We start from the raw sequence: 22,135 nt of genomic DNA, 5'->3' as shown, positions 1-22,135 counted from the left end.
CAACATCACTGAATGTGTTTAGGATTACACAGATCATAACAAGCACAAATGCATAAAGCAAGCAAAGTTTATTCATATAGCGCTTTTTACAACAGGTGTTGTCACAAAGCAGCCTCACAGAACAATCAGTATTAGTAAAAAAGAAAAGAAGGTTGTAAGGAAAAACTCCCTAAGGGCAAGAGGAAGAAACCTTGAGAGGAACCAAGACTCAGAAGGTGAGCCCATCCTCTTCTGGTCGACACCGGATAGCAAACATTGTTAGTATAAAGTATTATAGTACAAAGCGGGAAAAACAGGTGGGCAGTGGTTAATTTGATTAATTTATGATTATGCAGCAGCAGCATCTGAAGATGAGGATTGCACAGCATTGTACAGCAAGAAGCTCAAGCTGGTCCAGGAGGCTGACGAGCAGTGTTTTGAATAGAAAATTAGTTGCTGTATTAACTGTACACGGTAAGTAGTAAGTTGCGCAATGAATTACATTTACACACAAGTTACATTCTGTACTGACAGGTTAAAATCAAAATATCTCACCAAGAGCAGCTGAAACTGACCACTGATGATGGTCTAGAAGAAGGCTGACACTTATTTGTAAATGCATGCCACGCCTTGCTAAATGAGAGAATGTGCAGAGATCAAGTGCAGGCGTGGACAAGGTAGAAGAGAAAGGGCAGGAGGTGGGGTGTGAAATTTCATCATGAGTCGGAGGATTTGAGAAGGCGTTTTAAGTGTGGTCTTTCCTCAAACTTCAGTTAGGTCATAACTCCATTTATGCATCTACTTCAAGCTCCAATTGTGCACCGGCAAGAAGGAGCTACAAGGTGGGGGGTTTCTAATAATGTGGCTATTATCTGTATTCTGAGCTGTATTCATATGACAGTGGCTTAAGTGGGCTATGGAAATCCTCATTGCTAAAGTGAGTGGATTCAGTGGCGAATGACTCTACAGATCCTGTGGGATTAGTGTGGTCTCCGAAAGGATTTTTGTGATGGTTTAAGTAGGATTACCTGCAATACAGGCACCACTGGTATCGATCATTATGTAATCTTCCTAAACTAACATGCTTAAATATCTCCTTCCCAGGCTTATTAATCAGAATAAATTCTAAATGTGCCTTATCATTCACCAACGTCTAGGAATTACTCAGTAACTGCTATGAAACTAATATGAAACTAATGTGGAATGAGGATCACCCATGGTTCCATGAGCTAAATGGGTTGAAGAATAGGTGAACCTGCTGCGAGAAGGATTATGGGTTGTTTTGTCGGGAGCATATGCAGAATTACACACCACTGTGTCAGCACTTGGAATTACTGGAAGCTTGTAACTGACAGCAGCGGGTCACAGATGTAGGGTGACTGTGTTCCACAGTAATGTTCCTATTATGCAACAATACACATGAACAACTACTTAGTCCACTCGGTTACATAAAAGTGCTTTTCACCTCATTTCCCTGTAAAGATACACCAGTGACGGAATTCATGTAAAAGCATTTACGTTTTTCTTGGAAAAGCGACGTTCAGCTCAGCTAAGAAAATTATGTATAGTGCAATCAGGCCATCTGGCGAGAAGTAAATTGCGTAATTTGGTGTAAATTTAGCAATTTCAGATAATGTCCTCAAGTTTTGCACCTTTATGGGTCACTATAACGTGCCTATTCACTTTCAAGATGATTGAGCCACTGCTTGTTGTGATATAGGGTCTTTGAACAACACTGTAACACTAACTTTAGCACTGATGTTAATCTGATATGCTAGCAACGCTAACTACAATTAGGTGCTAGAATTAGTAGCTAGATGTTCGCCAATTTGCCAATGTCTAGCTGCTAAATGTAGTTAGCGTAGCTAGCATGAGACCAGGTTGAGCTCTTGTTATATTTTGTCGTTTCTTTGGTTTTGCTCTTCAACAAAGACTTCAGACTGAATGGCGACATCTCCTGACAGCCATGTTCCCTCCTGTGGTCATCATACAGTGTTGTGTAAAAGTCAGAGACCACTCTTCATTTTCTTAATTTCCACTCAATGGAATTTTATTTCATTTCCGCACAGTCACTAAGTACAAGTTAGACATCTTACATGAGATATTACTGAAGAGATTAGATATAAGGTAGCCCGTTTGCGTAAAGAAGGATGATGTCAAAGGAAAATATGTGGGGGAAAAAAAGTTGAGCTCAATAAACTTATTAAACTATATGACCACAACTATGACCACCTCCTTGTTTCTATGCTCATTGTCCATTTTATCAGCTCCACTTACTGTATAGCTGCACTTTGTAGTTCTACAGTTACAGACTGTAGTCCATCTGTTTCTCTGATACTCTGTTACCCTGTTCTTCAGAGGTCAGGACCTCCATGAACCCTCACAGAGCTAGTACTATTTGGGTGGTGGATCATTCTCAGCACTGCAGTAACACTGACGTGGTGGTGGTGGTGTTAGTGTGCGTTGCGCTGGTCTGAGTGGATCAGACCATCAGTTTTTAAACACCTCAGTGTCACTGCTTGACTGAGAATCGTCCGTCAACCAAAAATATCCAGCCAACAGTGTCCTGTGGGCAGCGTCCTGTGACCACTGATGAAGGACTAGAGGATGACCAACACAAACGGTGCAGCAGCAGATGAGCTGTCGTCTCTGACTTTACACCTACAAGTGGACTGACAAGGCAGGAGTGTCTGATAGAGTGGACAGCACTGCTGTGTCTGATCCACATGGACCAGCACAACACACAGAAAGGGCAACCAGCTTTTAAAACTGAACTTTGCAGATGTGGAAAAATATAACTTAAGCTTTCTTTCCAATCTAATTTTATCTGTTACAAGCAGGGGTGCCTAAGTCCAGTCTTAGTGATTTACCACCTCATGCTGGAGAACTTCTGGAGGCCTGGGTTGATCAGCTGGATCAGGTATGTTAGATTGGGCTTAGAACTACACTCTCCAGGGCAGCACCTGTTAATATTTCGCTAAAGGCAGTAAAACAGCTTTCAGCCAAAACCAAACTCACTTTTCCTTCATCGTCGAGAGTACTGGCCATTGGAAAAGCGAATCCCATTGGTATGCATTACAGCCATCCCATCAGGATCTGATTATGGCATTAACAATCTGTACACAGCTCCGTCTCTATTCCTTTAACAAAGCAACGCAAACAAACATCAGATGTTTGTGGAGAGATCTTGACACGACTCATAATATCCGGATGAAGGAGAATCCTCTTTGATGTAAGCTGGCGGAAGCTGGTGCCACACTAATGAGTTCAGATCAAACCAAGGGGAGAGCGCAAGGTCGTCAGAACTCTTACTGTGGCAGGGTAAATATTAATTGTGTTTTCAGTCAGCTTTTGATTTTGCGGCGGTGTCTCATCAGAAGCAAACCAAAAGGCAGTAAGGGACATGCTGTTGCACCAGATCTGCCCTGGGGAAATTTTGTGCCCTCAACTCACATATACACACACACGACAACGGTGCCAACAATGACAGTATGTCAGTTTATGTGTAACAGAATGTCTTACATACGAACCTATATATAATGACAATACCCCCCCCCGCCCCCCACACACACACACACGCTCCTTCCTATATAAGTACCTACATTTCCGTCCTGAAAATGTATGAAAACAAGCAAACACATATATACAGTACAGGATTATGTAATGACACTACAGTTCTTTGGGCAAAAACATACTATTTACTAATAAATCATAATCTACCTCCATCTGTTAGGCTGCAGGGATTACATAACCTAGATCTTCAGAATGAGACCAGACCAACATAGTCATTCTCTCTCTCTCTCTCTCTCTCTCTCTCTCTCTATATCTCTCTCTTTCACTCTCCTGTCCATCTCTAAACACTGTGTTCTGTACTTTGCATTTTACCTTCATTTCACATGGATAAACTATTACATCTACACAATTATTGCCAAAAGCAATGGCAATATTTTTAATGTATGAAACATGTGCTTTTTGAACAATTCACAACATTCTCACTATTAAATTCCTCCTCTCCCAACTTTTCTGGAAAGTGTTGCAGGCATCAATTTCAGAATGAATGTACATTTGCAAACAACAATGAAGCTGATAAAAAATAGAAAGAGTGAACATTTATTCTGTTTTTATTTCCATTTTTGTTGTTGTTACTTTATTTGGAATTGAGATTTCTCTCATGTCTATTGTATTAATGTGGAATTGATATGCAAATTTGGATCAAATAAATGCAAGGCACTATATTATTCAGTGTCTGCTTTTCTCTCTCTCTCTCTCATACTTTCCCACTGCTGGTGTTTATTTATAGCTCTTAGTGTCGAGTGTGTTTATTTCTTGCTCTGAGTGTGTTTATATGCGATAGCCTGACTGAGATACTCTGAGCTCCTTGTTAAAAATGAAACTCAACATGACTCATCAGACACAAACATACGGAGCTTATCTTGTCCACCTCACATAGAGGCTCTGGCAGTGGATGTGTTCAAACACCAGCTGAATGCTATCAGAGAGATAATCCAGTGCAAACAGACATGCAGTGTAACTATATTTGACTCCCCAATGTATATCGCTGTTGTCGGAAGAAAATCTTATATCTCCATTTTTGACATGATTTGAAAATCCCTGTTACCCTTTACATTGTGTATACATTTCGTGATGAATGCACTAAAGGAAATGACCCAAAACGACTTTGCAAAAAGTCTGGTTCCATTAACTTACATTAAAAGTAAAGTAGTTTTTTTCCTTCTCATGTAAAGTTACCATTTTGGAAATACGAGGTTTTCTTCCGACAACAGCGATATGCAACTGTGTTAGTACTGCTGCTATTACAACTGTGTTTTAATTATATTGTTATTTATCATATATTCTCAGTCTTATTTTGGTCAGTGAAAGCACCTAATAATACACTAATTTCACATACCTAGTAAAGAGTAAGGTCAGTCTTTAAAGAACACTGGTTGGAACTCTGTCCAGAACTTTGTGTAGTTAGATCAAGAGGAAAAGCTTTCAGTTCTAATGCATTAAGAAGAAAAGCCTTCCGTTTTGTTTCACAAAGAAGAAAAGCTTTCAGTTTTATTTCCTCAAGAAGAAAAGTCTACCAATTCCAATATCTTCAAGAAGATATGCCTGGAAGAACCCTAAAATCTACACTGTCTGTTCTACAACTTCAAGAAGAAAACCCCTCAGATGTACATTATCAAGAGGACCCCTCAGATCTACACCACCTGTTCTAATTCTTCAAGAAGGAAACCCCTCAGATCTACACCATCTGTTTTACTTCTTCAAGAAGAGCACCCCTCAGATGTACACCATCAAAAAGACCCCTCAGATCTACACCATCTGTTCTTCTTTTTCAAGTAGTGCACCCCTCAGATGTACACCATCAAGAAGACCCCTTAGATCTACACCGTCAAGAAGACCCCTCAGATCTACACCGCCAAGAAGACCCCCCTCAGATCTACACCATCTGTTCTACTTCTCCAAGAAGAAAACCTCTCAAATCTACACTGTGAAAAAGACCCCTCAGATCTACACCATCTGTTTTTCTTATACAAGAACACCCCCAGATGTACACCGTTAATAAGACTCCACAGATCTACACCATCTGTTCTACTTCTTCAAGAAGAAAACACCTCAGATCTACACCATCAAGAAGACCCGCTCAGATCTACACCGTCTTTTCTACTTTTTCAAGAAGAAAACCCCTCAGGTCTACACCATTTATAAGACCCCCCTCAGGTCTACACTGTCAAGAAGATCTCCCCCTTTAGATCTACACTATGAAGAAGTCCTCTCAGATCTACATTGTCTGTTCTGATTCTTCAAGAAGAAAACCCTTTAGCTCCACACAGTCTACCTTCAGTTTTACACAGTCATGAAGTAAAGGTGTCATTTTAACTTCTTGTAGAAAAAACAAAGTCCAAAACAAAAACTATACTTGAATTTTTTAAGGAACACAAGTCTTCATTTCTGAACCTTCAATATGAAAGGTCTTCTTCTTCTACATTTTGAGAAGAAAATCTGGACAATTAAATACAAACAACTTTCTATCATTTGAAATAAGAAAGTATTGAGTTTATTGATCAGCTGACTGTGCACAAACAAACAAACAAAATCACAGCCAGTAGGCAGTAAAAAGATAAAAGGAAAACAGTGCTTAAAGTCATCACTTAATCAAACATTAAATCATTAAAAGAGGACACCTCACTTGTGTCTAGATTATAAGGCTGTTATGATTGCCTGAAAACCAGCTTTCCATCATTTTTGGTAGATTATTTCATTGCTAGGAGAAACCACTCAATTCATTTAATTCTGTACAGTGTCAGAGAGTTCCGCACAGCCTGAGTAAAGTAATGAATGTAATGAAACTTACTTTTGGACAAATAAGAGCAAAGTATAAGGTATATGTGACTGTATCATCAGTATTGTCAATGAGAATTACTTGGTTTTCACCACCATCTGCTGGTTGCCCACTTGATTACAAGCAATGCGCCTATAATGGGACGACACAGTGCTTATGAAATGGTTTGTCTCCATCAGCCCACATCATGCAACTGCATTCAAAGTGGAAACAACCTGAGTACTCAACAAATGGCGAATAACACTCTCAACTGCTTAGACTCCATTAACCCCCTGAGAGCCTTCACCTTTGTGGTCTTTGCCTGGCTCGTACTGGCATCCTTACTCAGTTTTTTAGAGGCAATTTGATAATTATCCAAGGAAACATTTGAACTGGGATATCTTTCCGTTATTCGTAACATGCTTAGTAAGAAATATATTGCAACAAGTAAATAAAAGATGTATATATGGTACTGTACAAAAGTTCGAGGCCACATTTTATTTTGTAGGCATTTCAATTTTCTGACGGGGTTAGTTTTGGTGTCTACCAGGCCAATTTTCTTATTTTTCATTTCTTTGAACTTCTGTTTTTTTTTTTAACTTACTTTCCTTTGGCTTTCTCCTTCCTTCTGCAAGTGGATTTTCATATATCTAATTTCATCAAAAACATCTACTGAAAAATGAATAACTTGTACTAAATGTCTGTTTTGCACTGCTTGTCTTGAGTCACCTCAACTAGAAGACACTAAACATTTGCCAACTCAACCTTCTTAGTTTAGTTGAACTAAAGTCTTTTTCCATTGAACAATCCCACCATGCATTTTCTCCACTTATGGATGGCTGTGGCATCACTGTGTTTTCAAACTTACAACCTTTTGGAGTGGTGAAGATTAATCCGTTATACCACTTTGGAGCCCATGCAGATACCTGTATCTTAAAAATATTTTTGTTTTAACTCACTGTGATGTGGAAACATTTGGTGTTTGGTGTTCATTTAAGAGCTCAATCCCATCATGAGGGGGCTGTAAGTTTGAACCTCAGCCAAGCCACAGCTTTCCACCTCTGGAAGCTTGAAAGGTGAAAGTGCCTTGAGATGCAGAACTAGAAAAGGAAGTTGGGAGAACTTTTGACTAAACTAAGAAGTTTGAGTTTGGTGAAGTGTAGTGTCTTTTTGCACAGTCCTGAACCATCATCTCCAACCTCAGCTAGTGAAGGATCTCTCAAGGCCATATCATGTGTGGTGGGTTGAATTTAGAGCTAAAAGTGCAGCAGACCTTCATCTTTGAAAGCCAGTGGAGTTGGTGTGAGGTGCTGTCCAGGGTCCTGAAGCCTCCTGAGACTGCTTTTTTGGTTAATTTTAGAGCTGAAGACTTCTGTGGGTTGTTGTGGGAGTTTGTCGTATGGTCTGCTGTATATGTTGTTCCCCTCCTCAAAATGAACCCTTAGTTCCCATATGGACACAAATGAACCCCCAAATTACTCTCTTAAAAAAGATGGTTCTTCAAGGGTTCTTTAGCAAAAACAGCGGGCCTTACTCATCAACATCTTACCTAAGAACAAATCCCAAATCAGAAAACGCTGGTGAATGTCAGAGTCTTAGTGCAAACTGGGCTGGGTTTTCAGAAGCCATTTCTTCTTAGGAACGGTTGAAATTAGGCCCATTTGTTCTATATAGAACCATTAACACCATTTACATGACTAAATGCTTCTTTGCATGGTGAAATAGTTCTCCAGATTGGTGGAAAATGTGTTGTATATGGTTCTGTGTAGCACCAAAAAAGGGTTCTTCTCTTGTATACGACCATGACATTTTAAGAATAGCAAAAACCTTTATGCCGCTGTATAGAACCATTTTCATTTCCATTTCACTACGCAAAGAACCATTTTTGAGTGTTTACTGTCTTTCCTAAAGAACCCTTGAAGAACCGTCATTTTTAATAGTGGAACAGATGGAACTGTTGATGTTTTACACCAGCGGTCCCCAGCCCTGCGTCCTGGAGGTCTACCCTCTTGCAGGCCTAATCGACCACCACCTCACCCATCTAATTACTGCCTTCAGACGTCTGAATATTTGCTGAATAAGGCGTTAGTGTCAGGTTGGAGTCCGATCTCCAGATGAAAGGTTGGTGATCAAAACTGTGCACCATCTGAGGCTGGGTGGAGCCCACGCCCTCCACCCCTGAACTAGGGGGCAGACCCACCCCACCCCCCACCACCCCCTGGATCTCCGCCGGAAGTGGGCGGATCACCGCTGCCTCTCCAACCGGACCGCTGGGATGAAGGAGAGCCGGGGACGATCTCGGGGCTGACGAGGAATCCAGCACAGACAACCCAACAGCACCGAGATTCAGAAGCTCCCAACACGCGATCGGTCGCTCCGCAGCGGGCAGGGAAACGGAACAGGCTTCGGAAACCCAGCACGGCCTCAAGATGATGGAAGAAATCGATCGATTTCAAGTCCCGACCGAGGCAGAGATGCAGGCCCTGGTAGGCAGCGGTCTAGAACCCGTGCGGGCGAACGGATTCCTTGGCGGTGTCTTGACTGTGATTGGTAGCCCGTGTTACCCTGCCTGTGGTGCGGCTTCTGTATCCGCTCTATAGACACAGTAGCCGGCTTTGTTCGTTTGTACCATCGCGTCCGAACTCTCCGTTCCACCTTAAGTGGTGCAGCGCTTCCATTCTGCTGCACTCTTTAAGGTGGACCGGAAAATTCGAAGCCAACTTCAACCTCGTCATCGCGATCTGGCACTAACCGCAGGGGGCGAGTGGTGGTTGGTGGCTTATGTTGTCACTGCGTCTGAGGTTTTCACCCTGTTTGTTATGAACGCGCGTCTCCTGGTCGTTGATCCTGGTCTAGGCCAGGATGGCAGTGCATCGCCGTCTGCAGCGTCCCTAGCTGGGTGTATGATCGATGAGGGCTCAGTGGAGGCCTGTGGTGTCGCCTTGTAATGGTTCATCAGACCTTCTGTACTCAAAAATATCATACTTGGGCCTCAAATTCATCTCCATTGCATGGACATTATTCATCCCATTACATATGAAGTACATTGGACCCCTGTGGCATTTTGGTACATATGCAGGCCATTTTCAAACAGATCAGAATCAGTTTCATTTCATATGGCTGGGTAATGTTAACACAATCATTTGTGCAGTATGGATGGTCTTTTTCCCCCCAATCCAAGGCCAGGGTTGTCTGTCATTTGCGGTAAATTGGTGCAAAATAAGCCTATGTTGTGTTTTGAATGCTGGTGACCAACTAAACCTGCACCAGACCAGCATAAACCAGAAAAACCTTGCTATCCCAGGCGGTTGGTAGGGTGTTGCTGAGCCACTCTCTTAAGATGGTTCCTCAAGGTTTCTTTCGTTAAGGCAATGTCTCTGTTTAGAACCATTTCATGCTTAAATGGTTCTTTGCCTGAACAATATGTTGTGTATGGTTCTAAATATAATCTTTTTGAAAGTGGGTCTACATAGCACCAAAAAGGATTCTGCTGTTGTTAAAATGTCAAGCTTTTAACAATAGATAAACCCTTTTTGGTGCAATTTCACCTGCGAAGAACCACTTAAGGATCAAATTGTTCTATATAGAATGCATGGGTCTAAATAGAACGACTCGCTTCACTAAAGAACCCGTGAAGAAGCATATTTTTAAAGAGTGAAACAGTGGCTGAGCAACGCATTAGCAACCACCTGGGATAGCAAGGTTTTTCTGGTTTTGTGTGGTGCTGGATAAGTTGGTCAACAGCATCCATGTATGGTATCCAAGGTGGCTGCTCACTTTCTAAGTTGGCCTTTTTCCAGCTGGGAGCATTAATGACGATTAAGGTAACGGTAACATGACAGTGTTATATCACTGAGCACAATCTGCCATGTCATGGTTATGGCATGGTTATTTCAGTGGTGTGCTGCAGGGTTCAAGTAAAATGTTTTCCAACTTTGTACTTTCTGACCCAAAATGAAAAGATGTTTTTGTGTCATTTTTTTCCAATAATGGGTTAGGGTTAGGGTTTTTACCTAGTTTTCCCCCACAACTCAGGTGTGGCCAGATCCAACCTTAGCTAGATCTCCCCCTATGACACAATGCTGCTGAGCTGGCAGGGCGTGGGCTAGCACCTCCTAGCACGGGTGCACCTTTGGGTTGCACTTTGGAGGAGCTATTAAAGCTGTTAAACCTTTTCAAAATCTTAAAAAGTCAACTATGGTCAGCTGTTTTTGCTGAGTTTGATTGTGACATGTTATAGATATCAAAACGTTCATGACATATTTGGTGCAACCAAGTTTTTAGAACCAGGAGAGGGTTCAGTCAAAATATGTAATCAACATTTATTATATTAGAATTAATAATACTGATACATTTATGTATGGTAGCATTTATTATGTAAGTAAAAGCAGTATTTTATGTGTTATTACCAAATAACTATCATTAAAATTAACTAAGAGGGTGAAGTTTTAGAATGAATTTAAGTTGGCTTGACAAAGCCAATGCTATGCCAGGTGGTGGCTAAGGTGTGGCTCGGCCATTACTATGGGGTCACGGGTGGTTGTTAATTTCTTGCAATAACCTAGGGTAACGAAGAACAGTAAGTTGGCTTTATCAAACCAACCTAATTATATTGCTGAGTTATAATTATTGGTAAGTCATTATACATCATTGAACAGGTGAATATGCTTGGAGGAGAAGGCTAATTGCTAATTCTGTTATGCCAGCTAACAGACTAGCCCTGTGCTGAGCGATGGGGGAAAGGAAAGGCCAACTTCTGTACACAGAGTGTTTGTGCCCCAGTGAGTTGGGCCTAGTGATGCCCCTGTTAAATAAAAATCGTTGTATTCGTCATGATTTGTGAAAATCGTCTTGAAGTGTCATGATGTTTTTGCCATGTCACCCACCCCTACCTCGGCTCCTCCTCCATGTTCACCGTCCTCTGACATGCTGTTTATTAGCATTAGGCTATTTATTCTTTTCCCTTATTAAGCTTTGCTCTCACGAACAAGCATGCTGTAGCCTGTACAGGCCGATTGATTTTTGCTTGATTATTTGATGTGATTGGCTAACTGGCTTATCCACTTCAATTTTATAAATATATTACATCCAATTGGATGCATAACTCCAACGTTAGAGGTGACTTTTGAATATTTCATTTGGATATAAAAATATGAGGTCAAAATTTTTAATGTTTCTTTTAAAACAGCCTTATCATTTTATACTTTCAACAACTGTTCTTGTGCTTGTAAAAACATAGAATACATGCCCCCGGCCATCATATGATGAATTCCATCAACAGCACAGTTGATTTAACATAATTAAGTATTGATTAGCCAAACCAGGTATTGGGGATAAATAACTTCAAATAATAAAGGCTTCTATGAGGAGAGGTTTGAAAATCATTAAACAAACACATTGGCATCCAAAAAATATTTGTTGTATTTGTAGTAATAAGTGTTTTTTCTGAACATTTAATCGCTTACTGACCACATCAACAGCTTTTTAATTATAATTGCCTATGGAGCCTTAAAGTCAAAGAAGCAACATAGTGATTAATTTCTGATGGCTTGTTTCACTGACTGGTTGACTGATTGGCCATTGATTCGTTTGTCCTCTCTCTGCAGGACCCGGCTTCATCCACTGCCTCTGAGGCTGACTCGGACACAAGAGAGAGTGAGCCAGCCACCCTCAACTACAAACCCTCACCACTGCAGAGGAAAATAGGTAGATCTTGCTTGATTTCTCCGTTACATGCTGCATTCATGACTGATGTGGAACTGGGAAGTCTCTGACTTCCCTGGAACATTTGAAATTCATATTCAGAATGTCAGAGCTTCGGAAGAACTAAACCTTCCCTGACGTTATTCACATTCACATTGGTTTATCAGTCTACTCAGGCTTTAGCAGAGTTCAGTAATACTGAGATTAATAACTGATCACACTGATTTAATAGTCTACTCAGGCTTTAGCAGAGCTTATTTGTTGTTCAAACTTTTGCATATAACTGTACATCTTCAGCGGAAATGGCCTAGCCATACTATCTTTGGGTGCCTCATTGGATTTGAGGGTGTAGACGGGGTTCAGATATATTAAAGTTTCAATTTTGAACAGTTGAAGCTGCACCACAGCTGCAGCGAGCCATCCCAAGATTAGCTCTAAATTTACAAAGAACATGGTAAACTTGGGGATTGAAACAGGTATTTCAATAAACGTGCTTAAAGGGGAGTTGTCAATTCCTGAGGTGGACTTTAACTGGTAAAATTTGTGTTCTGAATTATAACATTCGGCTGTGTGTCGCTGTGCAGAGAAACAGCGAGAGATGGCCAGGAAGGGTTCACTGAAGAACGGCACGGCTGGGAGTCCTGTCAATCAGCAGCCCAAGAAAAACAATGTTATGGCCAGAACAAGGTGAGCTATAGTTTTTTGCTGTAATATCTGGAGTACGGTTAGACACATTTAAATGTAAGCACCACATGTAAGGCATTCCATGTGTCAGGTTGTCATGGATTACCAAAAAATATTCAAGCAAAATACAATGTACAATACAAGTACTCCAATATACAATTCAGACAATCATTTTGAGACAATGCTGCAAATAGGTTTTTAGTTATAGCCCTGTTTCCAAAAAAGTTGTGATGCTGTGGAAAATGTAAATAAAAACAGAATGTAATGATGTGCAAATCATTTAAACTCTATATTTACTGGAAAATAAAACAAAAACAACACATCAACAGTTGAAACTGAGAAATGTTATTGTTCAGGTATATGCCCATTTTGAATTTGATGTCAGCAGTATGTTTCAAAAAAGTTGGGATGGGGACATGTTTACCACTGTGTTGCATCACTTCTTCTTTTAACAACACTCTAAGCGTTTGGGAACTGAGGAGACACTGCTGTAGTTTTGAAAGTGAAATGTTTTCCCATTCTTGCTTGATGTAAGATTTTAGCGGCTCAACAGTTCAGGGTCTCTTTTGTCATATTTATCGTTCCATAATGCAAAAGTGTTTTCAATGATGAGAGGTCTGGACTGCAGGCAGGCCAGTTTAGTACCTAGACTCTTCTACTGTGGAGCCATGCTGTTATAATACATGCAGAATGTGGTTTGACATTGTCTTGCTGCAGTAAGCAAGGCCTTCCCTGAAAAAGATGTCATCTGGATGACAGCACGTTTTTCTCCAAAACCTGTATGCATTGATCAGCATTAATGGTGCCTTCACAGATGTGTAAGTCACCCATGCCATGACCACTAATGCACCCTATACCATCATGAATACTCGCTTTTGAAGCCTGACAGTTCCTTGTCTGAGGGCCCAAAGATCATGGCCAGCCAATAATGGTTTTCAGTCTTGTTTCTTGCATGCAGAGATTTCTCTGGATTCTCTGAACCTTTTAATGATATTATGTACTGTAGATGATGAAATCCTTTACAGAGTGGTGAAGCCCTCCTCATCTTTACTTCTGAAAGACTCAGCCTCTCTGAGATGCTCTTTTTATGCCCAATCATGTTACTGACCTGTTGCCAATTCTGATGAGATGATCCATCAGGTATTTTTTTTTAGCATTGCACAAATTTACTCTTGCCCCTGTCCCTTTTTTTGAAACTTGATTTTGGCATCAAATTCAAAATGGGCATACATTTGTCAATAAATATTTTGTCACCCCTCAGGCAGAATCAGACTCCCATTTTCCAGAATGCGTCGGGAGATCACATGACTGTGGACAATCGCTTGCGCACCTATCAGCGCTCGCAATGCCCTGATTATTGATTACATGCACCTGTGTACTTAGCCTAGTATTTAAGCCTGGGCTTTAGTGATAGTCATTGTGAGGTATTGCTTGTCCCAGAACATACTGAACTTTTTCTCATCTGTTTACTATTGCCTGTTATGACCCCATGTTTGTTTATTCTGACCTTGTCTCTTGCTTAACCCTTTTGTACCTTTGCTGGCTTGTTTTTTGGATGTGCGTTTTGGACCTTTTTGGATTGTTTTCACGACCACAATTTCTGTCTACTCCTTTGGTTTTGGCTGACTAGTGTTTTGATCACTTCAGTGATTCTCTGTGCTTTTTGATAACGACCATCGCGTGTTTTTTGACCACGCACTTTGCTGCACATTAATAAACTGTACTGTTTGCCATTTTTATATGCAAACATCTGAATTCTGTTGCATCATCACACATTTCAATTTTAGTTTCAACATTTGATATATTGTCTTTGTACTTTCTTAGTTGAATATAGGGATTAAATGTTTTGCTCATCATTACATTGTTTTTACTTTGCACAGCATCCCAACCTCTTTGGAAACAGAGTTGTATGAATTTTTAAAGTTTGCATCAGCAGACACGACTGGACTGAACTGAACTCTTAAATTCAGTATTAATAAAACACTGAGAACATAAAATATAATTTCACTTCAAATTTCTTGTTAAATAATGTACTATTACAGGCTTATTTATTGAAAGGTATACATGAAATTGTTTATATTTGACACTGAAAAATTCAGCTAGCTTTCACAATTGTTTTGCAAAATTCCCACGTTACAAAGTATTGTTTTTTTTTACAGCGTACACTCAAAATTCAACAGTATTTATTCCAATAAAAAGAAGAAGGGCAGTTGAATTAGTAGCTAGAAATTACAGGATAAAAAGGAATCAGAAATGTATTTTATAGGTAAAAAGCCATTTGAAAGTTTTGTGCTTCACACATTGCATGCAGACATTTATAATTGATAGTTTGTAAAAATGTAAAAATACCACATTAAATTACAATTTTCTACAAATAATTTTGATAAATGACTGAAAATTTCACATTTTAAAAAATGAAGGATTTCACATTATTAGATTAAAAACTATGGTTTCCAACAGATAAATGTCTTTTGGGAATTTTATAAAATTTCAGCAGTTGATTTAAAAAATTATTCTTAATATTGTATTTACACCCAGGTTAAAGTCAACTGACAGCATTGCTTAGTCAAACTTTTAAAATTCATAACTAAAAAAGTAATTGGAGCACAACTGTGAAATCTTGTATGGTTGCACATATTGATTCAACATTTTTGGTTGAATTTATTGGTAATCCATTAAGTGACCTTCAAGGCTTTGGGGGAGAAGTGAAATGACCCAAATTTTTAAATAAGATACAAATGAGAAATATCAAATTACACAATGCTTTTGTTTTCAGTGGTAACTCAAACTTGTAATAGTAAAGAAGAAATGTTTGCTATCATGTGAATTGTCTGTTCTCTCTTATTCTCTCACCTTCTCTTTCTCTCCAGGCTGGTTGTTCCCAACAAAGGCTATTCCTCTTTAGACCAGAGCCCAGATGAGAAACCATTAGTAGCTCTAGACACAGACAGGTACGCTACAGTCATTTATTCATTTGTAGGTCAGTTTTTCTGTAGATGTCCAACTTGACCCTGTATATGTTTGTTTCCTAGTGATGATGACTTTGACGTGTCCAGATACTCTTCATCGGGATACTCCTCGGCTGAGGTGAGGTCACTAAGGGAACAGGTACCTATGATACACTGAGTAACCAAATCCACACTGTCTAGTTCTGTGTTTTCCCTCACAAAATGCCTTGTTTTCCACCCTGTTATTCCATTACAAACTAGAATCTGTCCCCTTTTCCACTTAAACATTCCACTTCTCCCACAAAATGATCTGCTTTGTCCTAAAGAAAATAGACAATTTCTTTCTTAGACAATATAATTTTCCACAAAACGTTTTTTCTTCACAAAGGCAAGTTTTGTGAACTATCCAACTTTATCTAAAATTACATTACTACTATTTCTAAAATGTCTTATTTTCACGATTTTCACATCATCACACATCTGTAGCACTCCATGTTAGTGCAGTATTTAGAGTGAATGTAATGATTGAAAATAATAAATAATTTGTTTAATTTGTTGAATACTACAAACCCAATTCCAAAAAAGTTGGAACAGTATGTGGAATGCTATAAAAACAAAGCAGTGGTTGGTACATTCAGTTTGACATGTCCTAAATTGAAAACATTGCAAAAAACACAATATTTGATGTTTTAACTTATAAAGAATCTATTTTTGTAAATACATTCTCATTCCAAATACAGTGATTGCAACATGTTCCAAAATAGTTAGGACAGTAGCATTTTTACAACTACTGTGTTACACCACCTTTTAACAATATGCTGGACTGTGCATGAGTCTATTTCAAATGAGCTCCAACCCAGAGAAGTTGGCGGCGTTTCTGGATGTCGTTGGCATATGGCTTTCATTGTGCATAGCACAGTACATTTGCATTTGTGGATGCAACCTCAAACATTGTTTACTTACAATATTTTTTTGTTTTTAAGTATTCCCAAACCCACGTGGTGATATCAATCACAGAAGCATGGATGCTTCTTAATTTAATGCAGTGCCATCTGAGGGATAAAAGGTCATCCAGTTGTGGCTTTTGGCCTTGCTTTTTATGCATGGGGATCTCATTGGATTCATAAAGGACTCGATTCCTGGATGCTCCTTTTATACTCATATGTGATTACATTACATCTTTTAAAATGTTTTCGGAACATGTAACAACATTCCTAGTCTTAAATTTATGAAACATGTTGCAAGCATTAATTTCAGAATGAGTGTATATTAACAAAACAAATTTGACAAAGTAACACATGAATTGTCTTTGTATTGTATTTTGTTTAGCTACAGTCAAATGAACTAACAAATCACTGCTTTCTGTTTTTATTTACTTTTTTATTTCACTTTCTGTCCTGACATTTTGGACATACTATCATTGCAACCCTAGTAACTATTAGTAACTAAATAATTGATATTCTTTGAAGCTTGCCTTTTAAATCTATGTAAGTGAACTCCAAGGATTATGGATATATCATATTTTTGAGTAATTGCACAAAAAGTGTGCCATTTCTTGTCATGTGTTAGAGACAGAATGTGCTACTGCTAAGTGAATTCATTGAAAATGTAACCCTGATTACAAAGAGCATGACAGACTGTTTAGCCAAAATATTCCACCCCATCACATTCCTTTCTGTCACTATTCTGAAATGATGGCATATATTTTTGAAATATAAAATCACTTGACACTGAGCCCGTGGAATAACATTTTTATGAAAATGTGTGTAAGTAAAAAGCTAAATAAATGACCAAAAGTGTGTGGACACCAGTCCTAAATATTGAGAGGATGTGTTTCAGTGACAGACATTGCTAATAGGTGGAAAAAAACAAACATATAGCCGTACAATTTCCATAGACAAACATTGGCAGTAGAATGGGTCATACTTAAGTTTTTTAGTGACTTTACACCTTTGCCACAAGTCAATTCTTGAAATTTCAGCCCTGCTAGATCTGCCCCACTCAACCGTAAGTGATATTCTTACGAAATGGAAGTGGAACAGAAACAGCTCCAAGTTGCCTCTGAAAGCAACATCACACAAGCCAAAGATCACTATGCGCAATGCCAAGGGTCAGCTGGAGGGGTGTGTGTAAGGCCCTCATAGCTGCAATGGAGGGCCGACTCCATATTAATGTCCACAGATTTGGAGTAGGGTATCCAACAAGCTCATATAGATGTGATAGCTGGGTGTCCACATACTTTTGGCCATATAGTATAAGTAATAATATAAGTTAGCATGACCTGGCTAGCTCAGCTTTCCACTCAAAGTATGAAATGGCGTTTAGCAACGTAGCCCTCCACTCACGTCCACAGCAAATAAACCAGGACCTGAACATCCAACTGCTGAAGGACGGCTACAGACTGGACGAAATCCCTGACGACGAAGACCTGGACCTCATCCCGCCAAAATCCGTCAACCCCACCTGCATGTGCTGCCAAGCCACATCTTCTACCGCCTGTCAGATCCAGTAAAACACTTCTCTATCCGTCTATCTCTCTCTCCTCACCCTCATCCCCCTATAAAAAAATATTAATATCAATATTACAGCACGAAATGTACAGTTAATGTTATGAACATGTAATATAGACACATACATGCACATACACCCGCACACATATACATACATACACAATAATGATAATTAATGTTAAGACTATTATTGGTAGCGCCCTCCTATGGTAGGGAGCTCTGTATGCTAGCCAGCTAGGAGTGCTTATGTACTCGCGCCTCCTAGTGGATGTTGTGTAATATTGTACAAGTGGAGGTAGATCAGTTTAAAAAAAAAAAGTCGATTTCCAGTTTATTGTTCATCAAACACTTGGTGGTGCTACTGTGGACTGGAGTAGGCTTATCCAGTGTAGTGACTGCTTCCATGCTGTATTTACTGCATTTACTTTATCATTCTGTTTTTTGTCCTTGTTTTTTATTTTTTTTTTTAAACGGACAGCCCTACTGTATGTGCTTGAGGACGTTGCCATGGCATCATGTTTTTTTTAGCATTTTTAGGATGTTGTTATGGTAATTGCTCATTTGCGGCACTAAACGCGGCATTGTAACACTGCACTTTGCTTTTGTTTGCCACTTCTGTATACTTTTATTCACAGAATTGTGACATTATTTATTGCATATCATGAGTCGTCAGTGGTTTAGAGAGGAATGTGTCATTGAAAAAGAAATCAAACTAGCTAGCTACTACAACATCGTAACCCCGTAATTGCTTATTTCACCAATTGCAAACCGTGTTTATTAGAAGTAGGTCTTGGTTTGGGCCATCAATGTCAAAACTTTGTCAAAAAAACGGGAGAACATTTTTACGCTATTGCTAATTTGTGCTAGCTTAATGCTGATGTACATGAACCTGAGCTATTTTCTAGCTGTTCTAGATTAAACATGGACATTTGAAGCTTGTAAAATACGTTCCATGTTTTATTACGAGCTGTTAAGCTTGTAACAGACACTGACGTGCATTTTACCTGGTGGAAGTTCCACAGTGACTCTTCTGACTTTTCTAACATTGAAATTTGGTCAGACTGCTTCTCATATTCACAATCACTGATGTATCTAGAACCTCCAGAAGGCAGGGAATGACATTTAACCACATGAAATTGGTCACAGCCACTATAAAAAAGGGAAAAAAGTGTGATTGGTTGATTCCACAGTTACTTCATATTGGTATTAGTCAACCTAATGTGTCAGGCCTTCAGTTCAGCTCCTGAAGGCCTAACCAATGGGAGCACTGTCTTGGTCTCTATGTAGATAAAATGAAGACAGAAATTCCTGATTTTTAAATCAAGATTTGAACCCTTTTCGTTTCCAACCAAACTTAAGAATGAAATGAGAGTATTACTACAATACTTCACGATTTAATTAAATACAAATAAACAAAAAATTACAGATGTTATGTTTAGTTCCCAGAAATCATTAATTGAAAACTCACAAGAAATGAATTAGTGTTGCACAATATGAACAAAATACCTTAATTGTGGTCATTTTACTGCATGTTGCAGTTGCGATAGGCCTTGCAATCTTTTGGCCACTAGTACACCTAAATTGTTCCCTTATGAGTTGTATGCTAGTTTAGATCTGTGATTGGTCACAGCTCAGTGTCATTGTGATTGGTGAAATAAGCTCATTTGCATTTTGGGGTATCAACACTGCAAAGGCCGATATCCTGATATTGTGCAGGCCTAGCACAACTGACTGCTTCTGGAAGTGAGCTTCCAGCATTGTCACAAAAATTTTATATAAACCCACCTTGCTGTCTCTGCGTTCACACCACAGTCGTCCTTAAAACCAAGAGTGACCCCACCATTGTGTTTTCACCAAAGAACGGTCACCATAGTCCTCCTCTGCATGCATATCCTAACTGAAATCCTCACTATTTGCATTACAACAAAGAAAAGCTTTGGGGATATTAATAATTCACTGATAAAACATGTGTTCCCAATATTATGACCCATAACAAAGTCTAAAGAGTTTGATAGGATGTTCATATTGTGGCATTAACCTTAAAATGACCTCTAAATATTCTACACATTGCTTTCATCTACACTGTCTCACACATTAGCTAATGTTTTTGCATGTTGAGTCCAGAGGTGTTTGGTTAGTTGGCCCAACCACAATTAGTTGCAATGAATGAAAGTGAAGGAAAACAAACTCTAAATGATGAAATATTTGTATTGTCACTAAAACAAGAAGTAATCAAAAAGTCTTGTCCATGTCAATTTAAAAATAATGATGACTTTTAATTTTCATTATAGTCCGTAAGCTCTGATGTACTGTATGTACTATTCATTGCATCTTCATTTTCTTTCTTTTTTATAAAATTTTTTGTTATTTTACCCAAAACCGTAAAAAAGAACCAACAAATAAATGCTACTCTCAGCATGTTTGAAAATAATTTTGCTACTCTGTTTTCATTATGGTCCATAAGTTCTCAAATACATTCAAAAGTTTAAAAGCCCCCCGTCAAATTACGTTTTGTTGGTTTTCTAAGTGGAAATAAGTCAACGCATCCTCTATGTAGAAAGTATATTAGGCAGTTTTAGTGCAGTAATTCTATTCATTTGCGGAATATAATGTATTGGAACAAACATGAAATAAGAAGTGATGGAAAAAAAAGCCACAACATCGAAAATCGACAAAAACGTTACTTGACCCGGGGTGCCAGGACTTTTGCATATGACTGTATGTACACATTTTTATTTGCACAACGTGATTTGTTTTACTTTTTAATTCTGTTTTTACTATTTTGCAAAACTCGCTCAAAGCAACAAAAACTACTGCAAGTTTATGGTTAGTTCCCATTAAAGTCCATAAGCTGCACTCCTTTTTTCATTGTACTATATATTTTAAATTACTGTCATTATTACTTTTATTGATTTACTGGTTTATTTATGAATTGTTTATTTGAACTTTTATCATATTGTAACTAAGCTTTTTGAAGTCAGTTGAATACTTTTTTATTTATTTCATATTTTTTACATTTATAATTTATTTATTTATTTAGTGCATAAGGTTTCTGAGCCATAACTTGCATATGACTCGGCAAATAAATGTTATTGCCGGCACACATTTTGGAATAATTTTGTTATTCATATTGTATGTATGCACAAAATATGTTTTTAATCATGAATTTTAATCATTTTTGTTATGTTTTATTACTATGTTATTTTGCATAAGTCATAATTTGAATATGTAACTAAATACAGTAGAACTTATTCAGTGACATTAACAGCACTGTTATTAAATGAACTCCCAGAGTGTTAAACAGGGAGAATTGACCTCAGTAGGTTTATAACTGGTGGTTTTTACTGTGTTTTCATTTTAAACTGCATTATCTGCTTGGATCCTCATTTTTCAAATTTAAGCTGTTCACATTGTGCTTGTTCTGTCCTCTGTTTGCCTTAAACAGTCCATCACAGCATTCATTTTTTGTTCATTTTTATCTGCCAAAATCCGGGTTATATTTATATTTGTACATGCGAGCTGTAAAATGGACACCCTTTTTTGTTATTGTTTTGTTTTTTTACAGTTACATTACCGATGGTGAAAATATCCATTTACATATTAACTATGTTATTACTCGTCTCAGTTGTGTATGGAACCAATAAAACATAAAGCAGAAATATGTCACATGATTTCATGTTGATAATATAGTGTTTATTACAGAGAAAAGTGAAGTTACAATGTAATAATATTGATTGTTGGCTTGACAAAGCGAGCTTACCGTTCTTTGTTGTGCACTGTTTTCATGGGTCACAGATTTTTGAGCTAGAACCATAAAACTTGGCAGGATTGTAGAAGAACGCCAACATATTTCAATTCTGCCACAAATGATGTCACGAATGGCATTTTTACACATGAAATACAAACTCATATAGCCCACATATTAGTAAAAACCTGGGATACCATAGCAATGCCCTAGCAACATTATCAACGTCTGGGACACT

At 38.6% G+C, this 22,135-nt stretch overlaps 1 protein-coding gene across 2 annotated transcripts; it reads left to right on the top strand.

Annotated features, from left to right (window-relative positions):
• The first annotated feature begins 8,519 nt into the window (after nt 1-8,519).
• Nucleotides 8,520-21,813, top strand: fam219ab (family with sequence similarity 219 member Ab). Of its 2 annotated transcripts, none has more exons than XM_017709658.2 (6): nt 8,520-8,793; nt 11,914-12,013; nt 12,595-12,697; nt 15,565-15,645; nt 15,727-15,802; nt 17,996-21,813. In XM_017709658.2, the coding sequence occupies exons 1-6, from the start codon at nt 8,737-8,739 to the stop codon at nt 18,152-18,154; spliced, it is 576 nt and encodes a 191-aa protein (XP_017565147.1). In that variant the 5' UTR covers nt 8,520-8,736; the 3' UTR covers nt 18,155-21,813. The 2 variants fall into 2 exon arrangements, with proteins under 2 accessions (XP_017565147.1, XP_017565148.1); XM_017709659.2 differs by having other exon boundaries at nt 8,527-8,793; nt 15,727-15,781.
• Nucleotides 21,814-22,135: the final 322 nt, after the last annotated feature.

Source organism: Pygocentrus nattereri, chromosome 20 (genome assembly GCF_015220715.1).
Source record: "Pygocentrus nattereri isolate fPygNat1 chromosome 20, fPygNat1.pri, whole genome shotgun sequence".
Classification (NCBI taxonomy): domain Eukaryota; kingdom Metazoa; phylum Chordata; class Actinopteri; order Characiformes; family Serrasalmidae; genus Pygocentrus; species Pygocentrus nattereri.
The sequence above is the reverse complement of the archived record's forward strand: the minus strand, read 5'-3'. Positions and strand labels throughout refer to the sequence as shown.